This window comes from Vicugna pacos, chromosome 12, assembly GCF_048564905.1.
Source record: "Vicugna pacos chromosome 12, VicPac4, whole genome shotgun sequence".
NCBI classification, from domain to species: Eukaryota; Metazoa; Chordata; class Mammalia; order Artiodactyla; family Camelidae; genus Vicugna; species Vicugna pacos.
This window is the reverse complement of record NC_132998.1, coordinates 25,652,136-25,676,225: the sequence shown is the minus strand read 5'-3', so window position 1 is coordinate 25,676,225 and position 24,090 is coordinate 25,652,136. Positions and strand designations below refer to the sequence as shown.

The window sequence follows — 24,090 nt, the reverse complement described above, 5'->3', positions numbered from 1 at the left end:
CCTTCCTTATATGAAATTGGAAATGTAATTTAAATTCTAAGCCTCAGTTTTCTTGACTGTAGAATGGGCATAAATAATACCTATTTTTTAGGATTGTGAGGGGTGGAGGAAATACTGCATTGAAAGTGCCTCGTACATAGCAGGTACGAGTTCCCTTTCCTTTCCCTTGCCTTAGAACTCCTCAGCTCATCATCCCAAAGTTGATGAATGTTACAGGGCAGGGAAATAATTATTTACTGTGTATCTCTCATGGGCCCAGCACTGAATTAGATGAGCCTAAAGTGATGGGAAGATGATGAGATACTAAGGGGTCTGACTTCTTGTCTCATGTTTGCCAATAATCCTGTGTGACCATATAAAAGCCCACATCTCTGGGTCTTTTTCTATATCTGTAAAATGAGGGGTTTGGATATGATGACCCACAGTTCTCTCCCATCTCTGACCCTCTGTCTTACAATAATATGGGTTTCCAAACACCACGCCACACCCTGGTTAGGCGGTCCAGCATCTCATGACACACTTGACCCTCCTGTTATAGTTCATACCACTCACTGTTGTTTTTGCATCTTTCTCTCCCACTAGACTGGGAACCCCTTGAGGGCAGTTGTGTGCCTTGTTCACTGTTAGGTCCCCAGTGCCTACTGGGTACTAGTGGAGATCAAGTCAATGTCTAAGGAAATGTGAAGGAAGGAGGGCAGGAAGGAGGCAACCCTGCACCTTTCCTCCAAAGAGTCGATGATCACACTGACTTACAAGCTGTGAGGCAAATAGAGACTGTCAGTGAAGCAATGATACTCAAGAGTTCCCCACAACTTGGAAAGAAGGCTTTCTGTCTTCTGAGCACTGAAGCTGTAAGTTCACACACCACACATGGCCTGGCTGTCCGTGGCAGTAAATGAAGATGCAGAAAGGGGTAAGTTCAAAACCCAGAACCCGAACTTCTTGACCTGAGGGTCATTAGTGGATGGTGACAGTAACCTAAAATATAGAAACCAAATGGATATTTCCAGTGCAGAAAAAGTCTGGGCTAAAGAAGGGAGGGGTGACAAGTTTGGAGCAGAGAAATGGAAAGACCAAAGGGGCCAAAGTCGGCAATGTATGTCCAGCCTTGTCACTGTCCAGCAAGAGGGGCTCTTGTCAGCAGGTGTGAGCACTGGCGCCCTCCTTGGCCAAGGCTTCCCCTCAGTGAGAAGGAGAATTCCATAGTATCTCAGCTGAAGATACTCATTCTTTGACTCTCTGACCTCATTCCCCGTGTTCTGACTCCATACATACTAAAGCAACATTCTGATGAGAAACTTCATAAGAAGCTCTCTATTATTATCAGGAAAAGAAAATATAAGGTCATATTGACACGAATGCCCTACCCTACATGACAATTAAATATCTCATTGGAAACAAAGAAAATGGAATTTGGTTGGTGGGGGTAGTCTCTTATGAATCATAGTGTCCCTGGGACTGTTTAACTCTGGGAGCTGCATCGAGTTGAGTTTCTGGACCCAAGAAGCTGGATTCCAGAACGTCTGTTATGGTAAATTTGTGAAGGTGATACACTGACTGCCCCTCCCCACTCCTTTCCCTGCCGTTCTTTGGTTAGTTTATTCTCTCAATGTTTGGTAAGTGCCTAAGATGTGCAGATGTTGTGCTAGGCACTGAAGACGCTCCTGGAATTGCTTGCTGTCTAAGGGAGGGAAAGATGTTTCAACCACTAGGGGCAACAGAGTGTGGGAGGCACGGAGTGGAAATCTGGGGGATATGGTGTGAGTGGGAAGGGAATGGGGGAGGAGAGGCCTCAGAGTGGTGGTCACTTCTGCTGAGGCAGAGAGAGGGTCAGGAAAACATCCATGAGGTGATGATTCAGGCTGAATCCAGAAACATAAAGACTCTGACAGAGAGACAGAGGAGGGTTAGGAATACATTGGTTGAAGGTGGATTCCAGGCAAAGAGTGCAGCGTGAACAAGTGTCAGAGGCAGGAAACTGATAGTTGGAACGTAAAAGGTTGGGAGAGGGGAATGAGGGCATAGGTTTAGTGAGATAAGCAAGGACAAGACCTGCTGTTGTGTAACTGCAGGGGTAGAAGTCACATTGTGTTCTATGTGAATGGTCCCCCTCTGTGGGGCCCCAGGAAGAGTCAGATCACAGAGGGCCTTGTGTGCCTTTGTTTGGAGTTTAAGACTTTGTTCAGAAAGCCGTAGAGAACAAATGAATCATTTAAGCAGAGGACAGCATGATTTCAGATTTATATTTGAAAAATTTTACACAAGCAGCAGTTCAAAAGTTGAATTTGATAGAAAAAGACTTTGGATAGAGCGAGCAATTATATGACTATTGAAATTGTCAGGAAAGACTCTATGGGGGCCTGATCCAAGGCAGAATTGGTGGGATGGGGAGAAAGGGATGGTTAGAAGACATGTGTGGAATGAAAATCTACAGGACTTGATGAATGATGGTGCCTTCGGCAGGGATGGGTAACACCAGAGGGGACTGAGAGGAAAAGACAATGAGTCTGGACCCTTAGGGTCTGAGAAGGCACAGGACTTCCAGGTGAACTCGTCCAGGGGGACACCGGTTCTAGACAGGAGCTCAGAGGGATGCTGCTGTGTACACTGCTGATTCCAGTGCACACAGCAAAGTGGCAGGTAGATCCAGGGGAGACAGTGGGATTAGCCAGGGGGCATGTGGAGGCTGGAAGGGAAGGGAGCCAAGGACAGACGACTGGGAAACACCTACATTTCAGTGGCAGGAAGAGCCTGAAGAGTCTGCCAAGAAGACTGAGAAGGTACAGTTGGAGAGGTAGAAAGCAAAACCCCAGAGAAAGTGGAGTCTCAGCAGCCGAGTTTAAAGCAGGATGTGATCAACAGTGTCAGATCCTCTTTGGATGTCCACATTGCACGGGACAAGTCAGTTTCAATTCCAACAGGTTCCACTGAAAAGAGCTCAAGTGCCCTGGCAGAAACAGGATCTTCAGTTCAGTCTGACAGCAGACTGACCCTACGTCTGTTATCTGTCCTGTTCCCTCCCAAGCCACAAGAGCATCAGACAGAGACACCTGTGTGTGTCTTATGTGCAAAGCTGAGCATGCAACCTTCAAAGAAACCACAAAGGAGCTACTCATTTTTAAACAAAAAACACGCAAACTCCATGGGCATAAGGAAGACATTAAGACAGGGTTGAGGAAGGGAAGTTCTGCCTCCACTTCACATTATCTGTCACAGAAATAATCGACCAACTGAGCACACAGTCACTTTAAAAAAAGAAAAGAAAAGAAAGAGGAAGTGCTAAAATTTTAGCTCTGTTTCCCATCTCCCACCACCCCAGAAAACTGGGTATAAAACGTCTCCACTGTGCACATGTGTTTTCTGGCTTAAAATCCCTAGGAGTAAGCTGCCCATGGAAAGAAATGCAAAAACCCTAGGATTAAGGTGACGGCAGCCAGAGACTCATACTAAGGGATCTTCACTCCCTGGCAGGGCTAGGGGGAGAACTGGGGCAAGAGACGCCCTGCAATTTTACTGCCATGAAATTGGCTCCATATGGAAGAGAGAAAAGGTATTTACTCCCTGCCGATGCCAGACAGAGAACCTAACGTACCTGCCATCTTAGGTCCATAATTCCCCAGAGCTGGCAGCAACCCTGCTGAGGGTCTGGCCAGGGCTCATGGTGTTGGGTGGACCAGGGCTGTCTGTTGCTTGGAAAAGGCTATTTTGAATGCAATGACTTTCAGAAGGACTGTGGGTTTAGGGGCAGGCACTGTGGCTGGGATCTGGAGGAGAAAGGGCAAGGAGGAAAAGAGGTGTTTGTCTTGTCAGTACTTTCTCCAGGTTTAATTTCCAGAGGCCAGCTCTGCCCTGGAAGAGTGAGACCACAGCATCCTCTCCTGTGTTCCCAGATCTCCCCAGTTCCCCCAAACCCATGATTCACAAGTATATAGCTTTCTGAGAGCACAGCTCTCCTTAGGTTGACATGTGGTCAGGCTAGGGGTGGAGAAGCTGGGCAGCTGTGAACCCAGACGGGATGCTGACTGAGAGCTCTGTGGCCACTGCAGACAGGAGGAGTTAGCTTCACCCACTCAAAGGCACCCACACCCCACTGACTAGCGTGGAATTGAGCCTCTCCCACCTTCCCAGTGAAACTGTCCGGGGCTGCAGGCTGAGGGAATGGGTGTTCTCTGGCTTACAGTGCCCCCTAGCACTGGCCAGAGGGATAGGGCTCCGTGATCAATTCAAGGAGCTACCATCTGCCTACCTCAAAGCTGGGAAAGGGTCAGTGGGACCAATCAGTTTCATTCACTCAACCAATACTTATTGACATCTTTGTTACCAACACTGTCCTCGAGGGGCTTACAGTCCAGGAAGGTAAACAATCACTTTACAGTCAGCCAAGTGATGTGAAAGAAAGAAGCACAGGGCAACACTGGAGGGGGCTGATGAAGACTGGGGATGAGAATCAGAGAAGGCTTTCTGGAGGAGGTGACATTTAAGCTGTGACCTGAAGGTAGTATAGGAGTTCAGTGAATTTTTGAAATAAGGTATGTAGACAATAAAAGACATATGCCTGACCTTTCAGTATTATGACCCAGGAGAAAGACAGATAAACAAGTAATTATAATGGGGCTCTATCAGGAATAAGACCCTCAATTTCTCCTATTTCTTCACCATGACAGTCTTTGTTTTCAGCATGAGTCTTGAAGGAGGGAGCAGCATAGGAGCTCAGTAAGTGTAAACTAAGAGATTGATGGGTGTGCTTCAGTTCTGGTCACATTCAATTTGTCTCAAATCTATTTAAATGACAAGATCTATCTTCTCTTCAGAAACATTCACCTTGCTGTTGAGAATTTTCCATGGAATCTTAGATCTTCCAGCCAGAGGGATCTTGGAGATCACTAAATTACATCTTTCATCCAACAAACACGAAAACTGAATCTGAACAAGTGACTTATCCACACACACAATTGTTCTGCAGCAACCTTTAGAACAAATCTCAAGTGTTTTTTTTTTCACCCCAGCCTCTTTTTTGTCTCCCAGAAAGAAAATTTTCGTAAGTCTCTTTGCAGCAATGTGTTTGGAATGTTTTCAAAGGTATTTGATAATTTGGAAAGGGGAAAATAAACACTAGAGATAAACCTCTGAGGAGTACAGAGCTGTATTTGTTCTGATTGGCTCAGAGGTGATTATTATCATAACAGAGAACTATTTAGTCAGTGCAGGCATAATTCTCTACTTGTTGAGCACTGTACAGAGAGACTCTGAAACAAACTCATCTATAGATCTGAAATGCAGAATCAGGACTGTGAGTAGCTGCAGTTTCCACAGCAGGCGTATAAACATTAGGTCATGCGCTGCAGCTGGGGAGACTGAGACCCAGGAGTGTGTATGAGCTAGCCCAGGTAAGGAATCAGGCAGCTGCAGCACAATCTTGGCTCTGTTACTAGCTGACCATGAGACTTTGGGCAAATTCCTTCACTTGTTTGTACCTTATCTTTCCCACCTATAAAATGAGGGTGGGTAGTCTCTGAGGTCATTTTTTAGGACCTCTAAATAACTACGAGAAACTTTCCAGGATTCCAGCATCCTGGAACTTGATATGCAGAGGGGTGAACATGGACTCATCTTTCCTAGAAAAGTTCGAGGAAAGGAAATACCAGGTCATCCTGGTAGGTTTGAGGACAGGCCAGACAGATTTAGAAACTTCTTCAATTCTTCTGGGGTTTATAAATCTATCATTATTCTTAGTTGTCAAGAGAAAGTGGGGAGCTGGTATCTTCATTCGTACCATTAGCCCTAGGTCCATTCCATCTAGCTTACAAAGTGGACTTGAAAAAGCAATTTTTACATATTATTAGGTCCATGGACACCAGGACATCCAATTGATGGCTGTAAGGTCTGCTCGCTGGAAGGGCTGACCCTGGCAGTAGGGCTCCCCTCTACAAGGATTCATGAAGCTTGCTCTTTCTCTTTCTCAGGGTTGAGGACTGAGCTGGCCTCACATGGATGGGCAGAGGGGAGTCCCTTTGGGTTAAACATCAGGGAGAACTTCCCAACTGAAAGGGAAGCTGACCTCCAAAGATGATTGTCCAGCTTAGGATAGGAAGTGAGAAGAAATACACCAAAAGGCAACTTCATTACCTTTCAGCTGGAAAACCAATCAGGTTACTCTTACACATACATAATTAAGTAGCTGCCATAGTCAAATTCTTCAGATGCTTTCTATAAGGAATCAGCTCCTTGAAGTTCATCAAAAGTTATTTCTCTGATACTAATATTCTAGGCAAGCCTTCCCTTGGAGAAGCTACTGGCATTTTGGAAAAATTCTTAAAGTGAAAAGAAAAAAGAGAAGAGAAGCCTCTATCACATTAGACGCTTATCCAAAGTGGATTTGGTTTGGAAAGACTTATAAAACCTTCCACATGACTGGCACTGTGCAGGGATAAATGAAACTCAAATCCCACCAAGTATGCCCTCATTCAACCTGGATCCTTGGCATGGCCTTCAGAGTGTCCATTGCTTAAGACTCAATAGGCTGCTGGCCACACCCATACCCACGTATCCTGGGACCCTATTTTGTGCTCTGAGGCCTAAAAAGGAGTGGCCAAATATCTCAGGCCTCAAAGTGTTTCCTGTGTGGTTGGGGAAATAGTACAATTATGTCCCATGAAGCATGGAACAAAGTGCTGGAGTAAACATTTGAAAAAAGGAAAGAGCTCTCTGGGTCCAGCTGTAGTTACAGTTAAAGTGGGAGGGGTCTTAAAAGTTGTGAAGGGAACAAGACAGAGAAATGTGGGAACTAGATTCCCTTCCTTACAGCTTAAATGTGTAAGGGAAAAAAGGGAGTTTAAAAAATGTTTTGGGAATACCATATCCAAAGAAGTTTTCTGCTCCTGCCATCCCAATGTCACTTCTCTGAGGTGTAAACAGAGGAGTTTCTGAGAAATAGGCTGAACTGCATTTCTGAGCAGTATTTCCAGTCCTTACTTTGTTCCAAACTTTTAGCATTTCTATAGCCAAATCATTTAAGTCTCTTTCCAAATGGGATGAGCTGGGAGAGAAAGGAAGAGAGATGCAAGAGTAAAAAGATAAAAGACTCTAGCTGCAAAAGGGCATTTGCACTACCATTTGTTAAAGCTACTGGCTGCTAAAGTCCAGGGAAACACATGCCACTCTTAAGGTGGGAGTGAGTGAATTGTGTTCCTGGTTGGTTGCCAAGTCATGTCACCTTTCTGCACCAGTTTCCTTATCTGGAAAGTGTGAATAATACTTTGTGATTTTCCTATCTAAAAGGATTATTGTAAGATGTAATGAGGTGAGGTATGAAAAATATAAGACAGAATCAAGATGTTACTGAATACTAAAAATAGTCACAGTTATTAGTTATTAACAGTTATGCATTGCAGCTAGTAGTCTCAAATCCTGGATAGTTTTCCAGGATTTCATTTTACTCCAGTTTTGGATCAGCTCACCCCCAAATTCTTTGCTGAAGGATGGAGACCTGTCTGCCCTAGGTGGGATTACCATTTCCTTCTGCCCTTTCTGCCTGTTGTTTTTCAAATAAGTTCAGGGCCTTTGCACTTGGCTGTTCTCTTCTCCCAGACTGCCACATGGCTGCGCCTTCTTGTTCACATCTCAACCAGGATGTCACCTCATCAGACAGACCTTCTCTTACTATCCCATAGACAGCAGCGCCCTCCGCCGTCATTTCTAACCCATTACTCAGTTTTATTTTTTTCATGGTATTATCACCTTGGAAAATCACCCTATGTACTCATGTATTTACTGATATATTGCCTGCACGTCCCATAGGAGCAAGGAGTTTGTTTCGCTTATCCCAACATCCAGAGCAGTGTTTGTTGAATGACTTTCACAGTTTACTCCAGTTGAGCCCAGGAAACATTTCACAGCTAGCTCCAAAAGGCAGATGGCTTCCTCAAAGTCTGGCGGGGAGGTAAGGTGGGAGTGTGTAGGGTATAGGTCATCTACTTGATTCTTTCCTCTCTGACACTTCTCGCTCCAGAGAAGGTGAAGAATTAGCCTTTTCCCATTCTTTCCACCAGGCGCAGTCAAGGTCTCTAGGGCCAGGGCCGCCTCTAACCTGCCCAGCGGTTGGTGCTTGAGTTGGTGGTAGTTGATTCAGGTTTTGGGTCAGAGGCTCCCAGAAGGCGGGATGGGCGTATGGCGAGGGTGCAGGTGAAAGCGGGCACGGTGACGCCGCTCCGAGGGCCCCTGGGCGAGAGCGGGTCGGAGGCGCGTCCAGCCCACCCACTCGCGTGCCCACAGCCGCATTATTCCCTATAAGGATCTGAACAGACCCGGGCGGCCCCGCCCCATCGCCCCGCGCCCCCGGCCCCGCCCCCTTTTTGGAGGGCTGATGAGGTAATGCGGCTCTGCCATTGGTCAGAGGGAGCGGGCCCCGCTCGCCCAAGAGGGGGTGCCCTGGGGACCCGCGCTATATCACTCGGCCGCCTGGCTGCAGCGCAGAGCGGGCAGCAGGCGGGCGGGCGGATAGCTTCTCCTCCTCCTGCTCCAATAGCTCCTCCAGCTTCTACTCCAGCTCCCGCTCCTTCATCCAGAGAGACTGCCCGCCCGCCCAGTCGTGCGCCAGCGCCGAGGCAGCCTCGCCGCACCCCATCCCGTTCCACTGGGCACTCGGAGGGCAGCGCGCCCGGAGTCAAAGTTGCCCCGTAAGGCCGAGCGGGCGAGCTCAGGCTGCAGCGACCCCACCGGCGACGCGCACCGCAACTTTGGGGAGGCGAGCAGCAGCCTCGGCAGCGGCAGCGGCAATGACTCCCTGGCTTGGGCTCGTCGTGCTCCTGGGCAGCTGGAGCCTGGGGTACTGGGGCGCCGAGGCGTGCACATGCTCTCCCAGTCACCCCCAGGACGCCTTCTGCAACTCTGACATCGGTAAGCGCTCCTGATGTCCCCGCTGGAGCCCCGGCGGTACCCGTTCGCGCGCGCAGCCCAGACTTGGGCGCTGCTCCGGGTGGCATGGCGAGCCCCGCTCCTTTTCTCTGCCTGGGCTTGGGACGGGGTGGGGAGTCTCAGATTCCTGGGGCGGGGGCTCTGGCAAGACCGAGGTGGGGAGATGCCCTCCAGAGAGAACCACAGACACTGAGTGAACCCCTTGCATCCATGCTCTTCTAGGGCGTGAGGTCCCCATCCGTCCTTTTGACATCTGGAAAATTTCCCTTTTCACTATTGCAGGAGGAAGGGCTGGGGGAGAAAGGGAGAACGTTCCTAAAACTTGGGATGCCAACTAAAATGCTGGTATATTGAATAGTTTTTTTTCTTTAAGAAAAAAAAAAGTTGCCAGCCATGTGCATGGAAAGTTGCAGAAGAAACTTTAAGTTTTCTGAGTATGCATCATCTCCTGCACCCATGAAGTTCATTCTTTTCACTGAGACCCAACCCAGCCTCACACTCCTCAGACAAGTGCTAACTGAGCTGCTTGGACTGCCAAGTTTGGGTGGATTTAAGGGGGGAAATGAGAAGAAAGCCATGGGGTTGACCCTCCCCAGAGGAACTGTATTTGAGAGTGTTGATAGCAAGCAGGAGGTGGCGTGTGTGAGGGATCACTTATCACATAGCTGTGAGAATTCACAGGAAGGCTTTTTCCCCCCTTGAATGTGTGTGGGGAGGGGGAGACTGAGTAAGTGGAAAAGAGATTTGTCACCAAAAGAACAAAGATGCCAGGAGTCACATCATGGTGACTATTCCAAACTGGACTTAGTATCTTGATTAGAGAGACTCAGTAAGAAGTAGAACCAGTTTTTATCAAAGGCCTTGAGAATGTCCTGGGAGAACTTGTTTGGGAGTGTTCAGGACACTTCTTGTGCTTGGATGGCCAGAGGTGGAGTAGCAGCTGGAAAACATCTCTCCTCTCCTTTACAGCTCATAAAGCATGCAAGTCCAGTGGCCCCTGCTGTGTGTGTGTTGGGGGGAAGGGTATATGTGGGCTGGGGGTGGGGTGGGACACAGTCTAGCCACCTTCTGCCTGTGTCAATTCAGAAGTGAAGAATGAAGCGTGTGTGTTTTAAGTACAGTCATAAAGGGGAAGGAAATTTTCCACTGGGTCCTGGGTGAGGGCCTCCACAAGTGTGCTGCAAGGGAGGAGGGGGAGGAGGCAGGAACCTGGCAGGGGAGGCAGCTGAGGTTGGGAGGGGCTCTGCTGGTGGGCCTGGCGAGCCCAGGAGAAGTCAGGGAGGTGGCCGTGGTGACCAGAAGGTCAGTCCAGTTGGCCGGTATGGATGTTTGTGTGACCTGGGGTCACCCATGTTAGTGGTTTCCTGGGGCCTTTGTTGTGCACCCTTCCCTCTCCTTGAGGAACCTGACTGGCCCCTGGGTTTGTGGACTGCCTGGAAGGATTCTTTTGGGCTGCCCAAGGCCTGGAAGCCTTTCTTTCTCCTCCTCTGACTGTCCCCACCCAAATCCCACTTGACCTGTCTATGATTACCTCGTGGGTGTCATTCCCACGTGAGTAGTGCTAACGAGCTGCTGTTGGTGTAGCAGTAAGGTTCTGGTCCTGTTCAGTAAAAAGCACACACTTGGGGTCAAGAGTCAGGGTATCCTCCTTTGCTTGACAATGACTCGAGTGTGTTCACTTGGATCTTTTGGTGTGTGGTGAGAAGGAGACCTCATGCCTTCCCCTGGCCCTTGGCTTTTTGGGTTTCTATCCTGGAAGTTCACCAGGGAATAGTAGAAACAAGAGCAAGGAGACCGCTTCCAGTGGGGGCACTGCTTAACTCTGCTCACTGCTTAGGTTTCCTGCAGTGTGTCTGGGCTGATGCAGAAAGTTTCTTGTAATTTCTCCAAATTTATTCAAGAAATCCTTCCACATCCCCCTCCTCAACAGACTGCCCAGAGAAAAACAGAGACCCAAAGACCAGAACATCATGGTAACAAAAATAAAAAAGATACAAAGAAATCTTCGATACTGCTGGCACCGATTCCAAACTGTTCTGTCTCGGTTTGGTGCACTGCACTAGCGGCAGGGATGAGATAATGCTTTTAAAAATGGGAGGTGTGGATGTCGGCTGCCTGCTTATTGACCTCCACTGCCTTACAGTACCCTGCTGGCGTCCAGTAGGTGGCTCCCAGTTTTCCTAGCTTACAGCCGTTCTGGTTTCCAATCTGGGTTGAAACGCTGCCTGTTCTCTCCCTGAAGGAAATGTGTAGACAATTCCATTCCCCTTGACCCCTACGACTTCACCAATCAATGCTGAAGCCCATGAATGATGCTCACACCAGCCCATTACCTTCCTGGCTGTTTTCTCTTCATGGCTGGGTGCCATGTTGCCCTCTCTAAGGAACCCTCCATGGCCTTCCCTCTCCTTTCTCCTCATCCACAGGTGTCTCTTTTTGCCTTTTCTCCCCCAAAGCCCTGGGGATTGGCACTGCCTTCTGGGTGAGGAGGAGTTAAAAGGTGTTTCTATGGCAACTCCAGGCTCTGCACCCTAGTGAAGTGTTTAGGAGAAGAATTAACTACATGCTGGCTTATAAAACATACTGAGGGGGAAAGGAAAGGACCTGGAAGCAGCCACAATGCCTGTGGCCCCCTCCTCACCAATCATTGCCCCCAAAACTCCTGACAAACCTTGACTCTGGAGGAGGGAAGCGAGAAGACTAGGAATGAAGAAGGCAACCTTGGCCTGATTTCTGCTCCACAACTCTGTCCAGCTCAGGAAGGGGTGGGCAGTGCCAAGAGCCTTCTGGAAATTGGGGTATGTGAGTGTACATGAGTGCATGCACAAACAGAGGTGTGTGTGTGTGTGTGTGTGTGTGTGTGTGTGTGTGTGTGTGTGTGTGTGTGTGTGTGGTTTCTGCAGAGGCGGGGGCAGAAAAGAGGATTTTGCTTCAGAATGCCAAGCCCTCCTCTCGGCCTCTTTTGCACAGAAGAATGGGGCTGTGCGATGGAGTGCTAAGAGCCTGCTCCCTGAGCCTGTTGGGAATTCGAGAGTGAGGCTCGGCTTGGAGGCCCGCTGCCAACCTTGGAGGATGGTCCCTGGATATCTCCGAGTTGTTTTGACAGGGACCAGTGCCAGCGGATTCCTTCAGTATCAGATCTGAGGTTGTGGTTTTAGCAAAGAAGCCATTTTCAAAGAGGCCCGATATATCCCCTCTCACTCATAGACACACAATTACACTCCACACTGGGCTTTGTGACTTAAGGAAAATAAAAAGGATCAGACTTCAGAGAGGAGCCAGTCACTTGGGGAGCAGACCTGAGCTGTAGACATCTTAGTAACTTTGGAAAGAGGAGAGCTGCTCTTTGTAGGAGGGAAGGGACATCTCTCAGATCCTACTGGGTGCAGGCACTTCACAGACCCTTAAGAGTAGATATTACACCTATTTTTTTTCACTTGGAAAACACAGAGTCTGAAAGAGATTGTGCCTGCTCAAGGTCACCCGGCTGCTGCATGGTAAGGCCAAGTCCATTCCTTAGTTATGCCATTCTTCCAAAACTTTTCAACTTTCATTTACCCTTGATATTCTAAGGCAGACGACCCCTCTTAGAACTAGGATGGAATAGACAGTTAACATTTGAAGAATGCTTTACTTATGGATTTTGGGAGTTTTCCTTAAAAATATGAAGACAGCCAAAATGGCCAGAGGTTTTAACATTATTTTACGGTAGTGAGAACTAATTACTATTACTACCACCATCATCATCATTATCACATGAGGGTATAAATAGAGAAAAATTTCTAATGTTCTTTGGCTATTAGAACTGGAAGATACTCTCAAAGTAAAAAAAAAAAAATGACTTGGTTTATCTCACTAGGGTGCAGGGAAAAGTCAAGCTAATGGGGACAAGAGATCTTGGGCAATACTCTTCCCCTTCTGGGTGAGGACAAGTGGAGGCCTTCTAGAGTGAGGTGCCCTTTCTATGCAGATGGCCGGTGTGGTGGGAGGCAAAACAGAGTCAGGAGACTGGGTCCTGGGCTGGCTGGAGAAGGCGCCCCTCCTACAATTCTGTGTCCCTTTCACAATCCCTGGATGGATAAGGCTAGAAAAGTGGCCACAGAAGTGGCTTGGGTGGAGGGACTTTTGTTTGTTTTGCAGGAACAGCAGGAACCATTCAGCTCCACTGCTGAATGGCACATTCCAACAGGTTCATTAATTAAAAACAAAAACAACAACACAATTCTCCATTGCATTTGGCTTTTACCATTCCAGCCAGTATGGACAAGGAGGCCCCTTCTTCTAGCCTTTGTCATAGTCAACTCCTGGGTGGCCTGGTGAGGCAGTGTGGGGTGGTGGAAAGGCCATGGGGCAGGCAGAGCTCGCCTTAAATCCTTCCTCTGAGGCTTGTTGGCTGTGTGCACTTAAGCATGTTATTGGCTATCTTTAAGTTTTAGTTTCCTCATTTATAAAAGGGGAATAATAATCTGCACCTCCCTGGCCCTTTAATTTTTATCTACATTTTAAAAATTATAAGGATTATATGGATACATTCTATGTCCATGTGTGCATATATTTGTGTATACATCTGTATCCATTCGTCTGTCCATCCATCCAGATCGATCTGTCTGTCTGTCTATCTATTTGTCTATCTATCTAAAATCAGATAAGCGTAAGGGTTTTGATCACTTCCTCTAATTCTAGTCCCTTCCCCAGATCCTTTCTTCCCTATGAATTTACATACATAGGTACCCACAGAAGTTTATAGTAGCTTTTTCCCCTTGGCAACACGAATAGTAGAACACTATAAATATTGGAATACCACATACAACAGTCTATTTTTTTTTCAGTGAACTACGTGTATTAGAGATTATTCTCAGTTAATATACATACAGATCTACTTCATCTTTTTTACTGCATAGAATTCCATCAGATTATAATTTTAAAAACTAATTATGGAGTGATTACTATGTGCCAGGCACCATTCTAAATAATTAACAAGCATTAACTCATTTAATTCTCTCAAAAGTCCTATGAGGCAGGTGTGCTACTGTTGTCTCCATTTTCCAGATGATGAAGCAGAGGCTTAGAAAAATTAGCTAACTTGTTCTAGGTTGTAGCAGAGCCTGTATTTAAACCCCTGCAGCCTGGCTCTAAAATATAATCAACTACTATACTATACATTACATTATAATACATTATATTGTGTATCATATTATAATATATATATTGCTATATACTATTATATTATTATAATAATATAATAGCCCTATCAGTATAGGTATATATTTATTTAGCCATCCCCCTGTTGACAGATATCTAGGTTTCTAACACCTTTTCATTCCTACAAAGAACACTGAAACAAACAGTCATTGTACAATCCTCTTGTTCACATGCACAAATACTTCTCTGTGGCACACATACAATTTGGAATTATTGGACATAAAGTATGTGTATTTTACATTTTAACATTTCCTGACAATGTGCCCTCCAGAGTGGCTGTGTTAACACAGTTCTTTTTGAATGCGCAACATGCAGAGACGGAGGAATTATTCCAGTCCTGTGCTGGAGATACTTCCAAGCTTCTCTCAAGTGGGAAAACAATTTATGATCTTTATTGACTTTCTGATATTTTTATTTTTGCTTTTCCCTTTCTCCTTTGAAAAAGAGCAAAATTAAGGCCACTCAGACCAAGCTGATGAGAGCATTTTTGTAGGGAGAATGAGGCTTATGTACCAGGAAAGCCATGGTCCTTGAATTGTTGCAGATTTTTATTAACTTAGTTGCAGATGGTTTTATCTTTTTGCTTTAATAATAAGCAATGAGTCTAATTACACTGAGTTGCCTGACTTTGGGGTTTGACATGAGCCTAGGTTCATGTTTTGAAGACATGTGCACTGTGCACAGGGTCTTGTTTGCTGATTCAAAGATGTCCCCTAGTTGACTGGCCCTGGCCAGGCTCAAGGTGGCAGCAAGGGGACCCATCGCTTTGTCCTGCTTCTCCCCTTGTTATTGCATTTGGATGGTGTCTGCATGGAAGTAATGGGATGGCCATGGGATGGAGATGGACAAGATGGACAGTGGTGGGATGGAGGCGGCAGGATGGGTCCCGGCCAAGAAAGATGCTGGAGTCTCATCTAGATGAGAGGTAAAAGGGCTAGTTTAAAAGAGAATTTCACTGTCCTGATTAAAACCTTTCAGTGGACCCCTGCCTGCCTCCTCCTCATCCTCTCATCGCTGGCCCTTCCAGCTCCAGCTGTTCCTATTCTTTCTCTGGGTCTTGGCCCATGATGTCTCCTCTGTTTTGAATGCCCCACATTAACTTTTCATTCTCTAGGTTTCACTTGGTTCCATTTCCCCGCCCACTCTCTGGCATTGTTGCAAAATAATCACACCTTGCTCAAATTTTAAACATGTTGAAAAACACCACCTGTAGAGAAAAAACAATTCTCTGAAGATGCATGAGAAATTTCCAGAGGGGGTCATTTTCGGGCTGACCTAAAGGCTATACCACCCAGAGGACACATCTAAGCCCTCTAAGAGGGGAGGCACTTGTTATACTCTCTGCATTACTTGATAAGCCCAGTTCCACTTTCTGGACATAACACTCTATCACCCTCCCAGAGGAAAAAATCTGGCAATTTCTAAATGCACCCCAGGAAAGTATCATCACAAAAATGATAACAGCTTTTCGCTGAAGTGCACTTACCATGCACCAGGAACTATACCAAACTCCTTTTTTGCATATCAATCACCCTGCCAGGTGGAGACTGCCCATTCTAGCTGCCTGATGAGTGATCTGAGGTCAGAGAGGTGAAATCATTTGCCCAAGATCACACCACTAAGAAACAGATGAGCTGAAACCTACACTTGCTTAGTCTATCTCCAAAACCTGTGTTCCAAATCAGTATAGACCAAGGGCTAGGACTCTGGATTTGAGAAGATGCCAGCACTTTTGCAAATTCCACACGTTGGTTTTTTGACTCCCTGCTGTTGAGGGTTCTCCTTCGTATGCTTCTCTCTGATTTTCTTCCAGAGCCAGCCTCTCCAGCCCCCGCCTCCCCTGCTGTCCCTAGTTTTATTACAGTATAGTCCCAACAAAACCAAGCTTTGCACACTATTTCTAACTCCTGACCCAGTGCTCTTTCCACTCAATCAGTGGTTCCCAGCCTTTTCAACACTATAGACTATATTTTATTAATTTTCCCTCAATGGACTTCATGTTGAGAAAAATTATCCATTACAACTTTATGTCTTGGGTGTTGATTATTTTTCCATTAAACAAAAAAAGTTAAACTATATATCTATCACTGCTGATACTAGTCAGTCATTATTCTGATTTAATCAGCTAATATAATTAATTGCAGTCCAAAGCAAGGGAACTTGGTGTTTTATTATACCCAAGAAGCATTCTCATGGGTTATTGGATGATGGCAGTGTATGATCTGGGCTGGCTTACTGAAGTGCTGAAAAGAGCTCATGGACCCCTTATAGATCAGTGCTCTTCACCATCTGAGAATGGTTCCTCTATACCTTCACCCCACTTTACTATCTCCCCTCCTGTGGGAAGAGCCACACATCTACCACCCTTGCCATTTTCTAGGTTGTCCCCAGTGCTGGGAAAAGGGCTGGCGGGGGCAGCAGGTAACCACCGATCTGTCCTCGTTGAGTTGCCTACCCTTTCAGAGGAGGAGACAGGGGCTCAGGTATTTGTTTTCCTATATTAATCTCTGACAGGATGGAGCAGATGAGTATTGACTCTAGCTATAGGGACTCATTAAATAGCATTTGACAGGAGATCATTGGGTGTCCATCCCAGCCATAGTGGAACTAAGAGGACTTTTTGCTTGGTTGCTAAAAAATTAGTATCTAGAGGAGGGGAGGGAGCCAGGAGAACCTTTCCTGATGCATTTAGAAGCCATCCGCAAGGCTGGCATGGTCTGGCTGCCACAGAAGTGACAGTCCATGCTGCCCAACACTCAGTTCTGATTTATGTTCACATAAAGTCTATCACCTAATGGTGGCATGCACGGCGCAGAGAGTAGAGACCTTAAGTATTCCCTGGCTGTGGCCACCTGCTTTTTGTGGGGGTGGGGAAGGGAAGGAAAGCTGAAAGATTTGGCCTTAGAGAGCCCAAGGTAAAAGTTCAGCAGGTAATAAAATAGTCCTTGGATGACGGGAGGTGGGGAGGGCAGAGAGAGGGGAAATTCTGAGCAGACCAGAGCTATTCTGGAAGCAAAGACCTTAAACACTGGCAGGAACTTATCCCCTCCCGTTCTGTATATCTTTGATCCCTCTCAGAATGAGGGCTCCTGGCATCAGATAGCCCAGTTGCCTGCAGAGAAGGACTGTTCCATTCAGAAATCAGAGGGCTTCTGCAGCCTCCAGGTTAGGGCATGGGGAAGGCAAGCATTGCAACCTGGGTTCATGAGGACAAGTTTCGTGACATGAGGGCTCAGCAGTGTTTGGCTAAAGTGATTGTGGTTCATGAATTAGGATGGATCTCCTTTGGACCTAGACTTGATCCTCATGAACAGACTCATAGTCTTTGAATTTTAGAAACATAGTAGCTCTTATGAGCTCTGCTGCTCACCAAGTGTGAGTAAGTTCTCCGGCTTCAATTTCCTCATCTGCAAAATAGGGGGAATAATAGTATGCACCACCTTGGGTTGGTGATTAAGTAAAAAAATTCAGGGAAAATGTTTAGTACAGAATCTGCCACAGAGCTCAATAGATATCAGCTTTTAGCAGTAGTGTTGTTATATGACAGAGTGGGTATTGTCACTTTGTTTTTAGTGAGGAAATTGGAGCTCTGAGAGGAGATGGGATGTTTTCCAGGGTCACCCACAGAGAACTGAGTTTCAAAATCTCAACTGTTTGACACCCTCTCTTGACCAAGTCTAACACTTTTCCACTTTATCACACTGCCTCCCACAGGACAGAAAAACAAACAAGTTCCCACCCTATATTTTCATGATTCTTTACATATTAGAGTCTTAAGTTCACTTGATCTTATTTGATGATCACAACATCCCACTGAGGAAAGCAGGACAGTGGGGGTGGGGGTGGTCATCATTCCCACTGAACAGATGTGGACAGTGACAACTGGTGTGGTTCAGGAACTCAGCCACACAATTGATACATGGAATTGGGATTGGAACCCATGTCTTTCAAGGCCAAGTCCTACATTCTTGTCAAAGGGCAGGTGCCTCCCTTCCCTCTTCAGACGGCTCCAGAACATTTGCCTCTGGTAGTCACAAGTGGTGGATGCTGGGATAGCCAATGGGAGGGTGTGGGAAGTGGATCGGTGATACTGAACTTGGATGTTAAGTCTGTGGCCCCTGTGCCCATCTACCCCATCTATGCCACCTACCCCAAGGCTGGGAGATGTCAGTGTCCAGGAATAAGCATTGGCTCAGAGTCAGGACACTTGGGGTCTAGTTCTAGGTTACCTCCTGATTCTAGAATCACCTTGGTGATGTTAACTTCCCTGGATGGATTTGAAGCTCTTATTTATGAAATAGCAGGATTGGTTCTTTGTAGCAGGTATGTACTTTTCTCCACATGTATTTATGGTAACTGATATTTTCCTGGATGCCTACTATGTGTCAAGTTACTTCTGGCTCAAGTTTCCTTGGAAGGGGTTCTCTAATCTAGCTGAATAATTGAGCACCTAAATCCGTCAACAACACTTTTTAGGACGTAACTTCTTTAGAAATATGGTCTATTAAGGTAAGAGCCAGGATCCCTGTGACTGTAAAAGCAGATGAGGGCTTCAACTGAACAAAACCACTAGTGAGCTGACATACTTTATCAGATGACATATTTGACCACCAGACTTCCTGTTGGAGGACAGCTGGTGTGCCAAACAGATACCAAACTTGCAGACCCAGTTGATGGCTGGAATTAAAAATCAAGGTCACTTCAGTGTCTGTCACTGATTGCTGGAAGACTTGGTAAAAATTCTTTTGAACCCCATTAACACCACTACTGAAGCTGACAGAGACGAGTTGGAACTGAGACCCAGTGCTCATCAGAACAAGGCCTTCATGATCAACAGTCTACCTGAGCAGCCCCTTACTCCAGAAAATGTGGTTAATGGCTTGGCTCAAACATCTGTATCTGAGAAAACTCCCCTCATGGAAAACTAGTTTGGATGAAGACCTGTGATTAAGATGTGTGTCATCTGATGGAACCTTTGTTTAAATGGATGAGGTAGGGGTTGGAAGATCCAGCTCAAACATGTGCCCTATTGCATAATCACAGTCCACTCCCCTCTCCAGCAATAGGCAGAGACCCCCAAAGATCCTGCAACTACAGCTTATTGATACAAATGCCCACCAGAAGGACAGAAGGATGTGAGAGAACCCAACATCCAGATTATTCTCTGGGATGCAGTTCTAAGCAAATGGGTGCAGTGTGAAAAGGCTGCACCTGAGGCAGGCAGGTGCAGGCATGGGTTCCAGTTCTTTCTTTGACTGATTCTCTCTTGGCCTGGGTTTCCTCACCTCTCATTCTAGGTCAGATCACAAACTCAAATGCCTACAGAGGCAAGTCACAGAAGCTGATGTCTGCATATTAAATATTACTGAATTATTACTCATGCCTACCAAAAACATATATGTTTCCTCAGTCTCTTGTTTTCCAGCTTAGGTGGAATGAATGAGTACTAAAAATTATTTCTCTGTTATAAGACAAAAACAAAACAGTGGGCAAATATGATGATAATTAGCAACAAATCTTTTGGCTTTGGAGTTGGGGAGCAATAGAGAATGGTGGAGAACTGAATAGCTCATGTCCCTCCCGAAGGGAACAGCTGCTGTCCAGCTCCAATCTATCAGAATGTGAGTCCAGTGCTGTCATATTTCCAGTCTCTTAGGATTAACTAGAAATCTAATTTTAAAATACTGGTGCAATTAAAAAGAAACACACACACACGTGCACATGCATGGGCCAAACAAAACATGTCCCTAGGCCAGCTTCAGCCCTGTGGGTCACCAGCTTTGTGACCCTGAGTCCAGATGATCTCCTGAATTTCCTTTGGGTTGTAGGATCTCTGAGTGAATAAGGCCAATTGCTTTTTCAGGCAAAATGATATATGTATCCTCTGTGTCCCCAGAGTACACTGTTTGTGTGCTTGTTATCACACTTTCTACACTTTTTGAGGTGGTTAAGACCACAGGTCTTGGAGTTAAGACTGCCTAGTCCAAACCCTGGCTCCATTTGTTGCTAGCTCTACAATCCTGAGCAAGGCAATCCCTCTCCTTTTTCTTATCTGCAAAATGGAAGATACCGTAACAGTACTCAACCTCATAGGGCTGTGGGAGAAATCATCGAGATGATGGGAGTCCTCGGCTTGGCCTGGCATGTAATGAGGGCTGGATAAATGTCAGCCACTGTATTATTATCACTTGGATGGTAATTACCCCCTAGAGTGTGAGCCAGCTGGAGTACAGGAGTCACATCTTACTCTCCAGCTCATTGCCTGATGCATAGTAGGCATGCAATAGAAGTATCTTGAATGAATGAGGACATTCAGGGAAGACAGCCTTCCAGTCTTTCAGGCAATAGTGCACTGAGCTTGTGTGTGTGTCTGAGAGGGACAGAAAAGGAAAGCCAGTTTTGACATGTTGGGCACTGACCAGTGCAATGAGAAAAAGCTGTTTTCAGCTGCTAAGATAGCATATAGCATGCTAAATAGTGGTGACTGTCTCAGAAAATACAACCAAAGCCATTGCCCATCTTCTTCCAAACAGAGAAGACAAGAAACGGTGTGGAAACCAGAGTGCAGACATCCAACCTTGGGTGCTTACATCATGGGTGCTTTGGCAGCTTGACGGATTTTATTTACTCAGGGTCCCTTTAAGCCAGAGGAGATTCCTGGAGGCTCTTAAAATTTAATGCCCCACCTGGATAGTTAACATCTGTGTTTTATTTTGTTTAAAAAAGTTAATCCCAAATAGTTCAAATTCCTTCAGTATCCCTTGGAGAAGAGTTTCTTACTGGGCGACCCACAAGCAAGGAGGCCTAAAGGGTAAAGCTAGACCAGCACTTTCTGGGAGAAATAATACTGCCAGCCACAAACACGGGCCACGTATGTAATTTTAAATTTGCTTGTAGCCGCATTTTTTTAAAAGGGGGAAAAACCAAGAAATTAATTTTAGTACTATTCCTAATCCGATATTCCAAAATATTATCGTTTCAACATGTCATCAGTTTAAAAAATTATTAGTGAGGTGTAAATTTTTTAATTAAGTTTTGAAATCCAGTATGTATCTTATACTCAGCACATTTCAGTTTGGATGAGTCACAATTTCAAGTGCCTAATAGCCACCTGTGGTTAATGGCCACCACAATAATAGGACAGTACTAGTCAAAAGAGTATTTGTGAATGCAAGCCATCTTTTTTTCTCCTTCTAGTTGTTTTATGAGATGTGTACAGAGATGTGGGGAAACTGGGGGTGTGTCTGGGCTGATCAAGGCTCTGAGGCTACTGACTCAGCTTTGCTACAAGTAACTTTCAGGCCACATGGGTCCCTGTGTTGTGATACTGTAGAAGTCATCTGACTCATGCTCGTGCTTGACAAATGGGGAACCTGAGATCCAGAAAGGTGGAGTAGTTTAGCTTAAGAAATAGATCTGGAAATGGAATAATAATAGTGGCATTTGGTAAAATCTAACATTTATTGAATTATTCTTTTATTCCAAGATCTTTTCATGTATTATCTCCCAAAACTCTCAACTGTAATATTTTGCAGATGAAGAAATCTGGGCTTAGAGGAATTAAATATTAAAGTAGCCAATATTTATTGACAGCTACTCTAAGAACTTTATATACATATTATCTTAATTATACTATTTACCATAAAGTTTCATATTAGGAGTTGTTACTATTGTCATCACCATCATTCCACTTTACAGATGGGAAAACTGAGGCTGACAGAGGCTAAGTAACTTGCCTAAAATGCAGCTAATATGTGGTGGAGTCAGGGTTTAAGCCCAGGCTGCCTGACTCCAGAATCTGAGCTCCTAATCACAACTTTTGTCCAACGTCACCCAGCCAGACAATGGCACATCTTGTATGTGAGCTGGTATGTCTGTTCCCTGGTCCATGGTTTTTCTTTACTGTTCCACTCTACTGCCTGGATCATAAGCCTCTTGATTCCTAGCACTTTCTGTCTCACTGTGCTGCCAGTAAGGACCAGAACAGGGAAGCTATGTACTCTAGCACTGATTGAAGGGTCCAGGCAAAACAGGCACCTCTCCTCTGGCTTGGCTGATTCCGAGGCTGCTCTAGCCCATGAAGGCCAAATTCCTGGCTCAGTGGAGATGGGTGGGAAGAACATTTGTCCTCTCTGCCTCCCCAGTTGGGCGAGGTCAGTGTACCAGGTTGGAAAAGTGGTATGCGCCTAATTGCAGGGGGAGTAGGCTGAGAGGATTAACACTCTTTAAATAGACACCAGGAAACTAAGAATAGCCTTGCTGCCTGGAAATTGTTGGGTATTCCTGACCACAGGCCATCCCACTTAGTAGGTGCTCAATAAATGCAGTGAACTACAGGAATAAACAGATACTGTAAATGGGTCATTGGGAGAGCTCTTAACCAGTAAGCCTCTGTGCTCTGTGTAAAAAGAACTTTAGACTGAGGTTATTTGAGTCTTCCTGCAGGCTGGAGACCTCTGTTACCTTTACTTGTCTACTTTTGCAGTCTTGAGGCCAATGTCTTTATTTGTGGCCAAGAGAACAGCAGGCAGTTAGAATGCCAAGGAAAGACAAGTTCAATTTGCTTTCCCCTTATGTCTTGTTGCCTGCTATACCACCAGGCTGGAAAGATAGACATTACTTCCTTTTGTGCTATTATGAAAATTTTGCTGCTGCCTAGAGCACTTTGTAGATTCCAGTCCCTCAGAGAATTAAGATGGAAACCTCCAAATTTACCATCAGACCCTGATCCATCCTCTAATATAGAGCTACTGGGTCCTTACTGAAGGCTACCTCATTGTCTGGCTCAAAAGAATTGAGGTTGCCTTCCTAGCAGAAATTCAGAACCGCCGCCTCTTGTAACTTATCAGGTGAGCTGTAAGGATAAGGGCAGGGAAGATTTCCTTGTACTGTGGGGAAGCCTGAAGCAGTGATCCTCCCAATACCAGTTGCAAAAAATGTTCTTTCAGCCAACACACTTAGGAAAGCTGTTTACTGTACCCTCCCTTGGAGATACGCGCAATGACCATCAGCATAGGAAAGTCTCTGAGAAGTCCTACTGCACGGTAACTTGTTTAGGTCTGTTTAACCCAGTGTTTCCTAAACATATCTGATGCAGGAACTGATTTTTCCCCAAGAAGCACCTATAAACCTCATTGGCGAGAAACTGCCCAGGTGAGGATTCTGAAAACTACTTTTGCCTGCTTGCCTACCCCGTGATTGCTGAGCAGGGAAGGAGATACTAAGAAATATCTGCATGGCATAGGAAGTTGCTTGTCTGGGGCTGCCAAATAGAGATGGCTGCATCCGTGTGAGCGGACATCTTATAGGGGCTAGAAGAGAAAGGAGGAAGGGAGGAGTGACACTCAAGGCCAAATGTTGACCAGATTTAAGGTTCCATCCTCTGTCCCTGACTTGTTCTATAATCTTACTTGGCCCAGTTCTAGGCACACATCAGATCTGTAAACCCTAGTATCTTGCTTATACCATTAAGGGCTTGATGGAAGGAAAATATGGCAGTGTGAGGTATTTACGACCTGAAGGTCCGGGGCACAAGTACTGTGGAGAGAAGGTAATAAGCAGCAAGGGGGACGTACCTATGTGCTCCCACCTCTGCTCCCCAAAGTGGTCTTAGCCTGAGCTCTCACCTCTCTGCTCTATACTTCTCTTAGATGGTGTCCTAACCATTTTACCGACAGAAGCCTCTTTGAGATTCTGATTAAAGATACACACACAATTTTCTAGAGGTTCAGAGACCTTCCTAAAGGTCATCTATAATCTTCCCTCCTTCCACCCAATTCAGAGCACTTGTCTAGGGAATCATTGAGTTGGTGATGGTATGTTAAAACAAAACAACAAAAAGGGGATAACCTAACTTAAAGTAAAATTGTCTGAAATTTAGTGGCTCTGCAAATTCAGTAGTTACTTGGAATGTTTTGGTAAATGAACGGATTGGATGTTTTGCCTCAGTCCACACAGGATTTGAGGTGGTCACCT

At 45.7% G+C, this 24,090-nt stretch overlaps 2 protein-coding genes across 7 annotated transcripts in view; one reads left to right on the top strand and one right to left on the bottom strand.

Moving 5' to 3' along the window:
- SYN3 (synapsin III) overlaps window positions 1-24,090 on the bottom strand; it is a 447,532-nt gene that overhangs the window by 232,874 nt on the left and 190,568 nt on the right. The gene's annotated exons all lie outside the window — the stretch shown is intronic.
- The window catches only part of TIMP3 (TIMP metallopeptidase inhibitor 3), a 56,356-nt gene continuing 40,689 nt past the window's right edge, over window positions 8,424-24,090 (top strand). Inside the window, exon 1 of the mRNA XM_006205853.4 lies at window positions 8,424-8,895. Within this exon, the coding sequence (XP_006205915.1) occupies window positions 8,775-8,895 (121 nt within the window). The 5' untranslated portion in view covers window positions 8,424-8,774. The remainder of the gene's footprint in view (window positions 8,896-24,090) is intronic.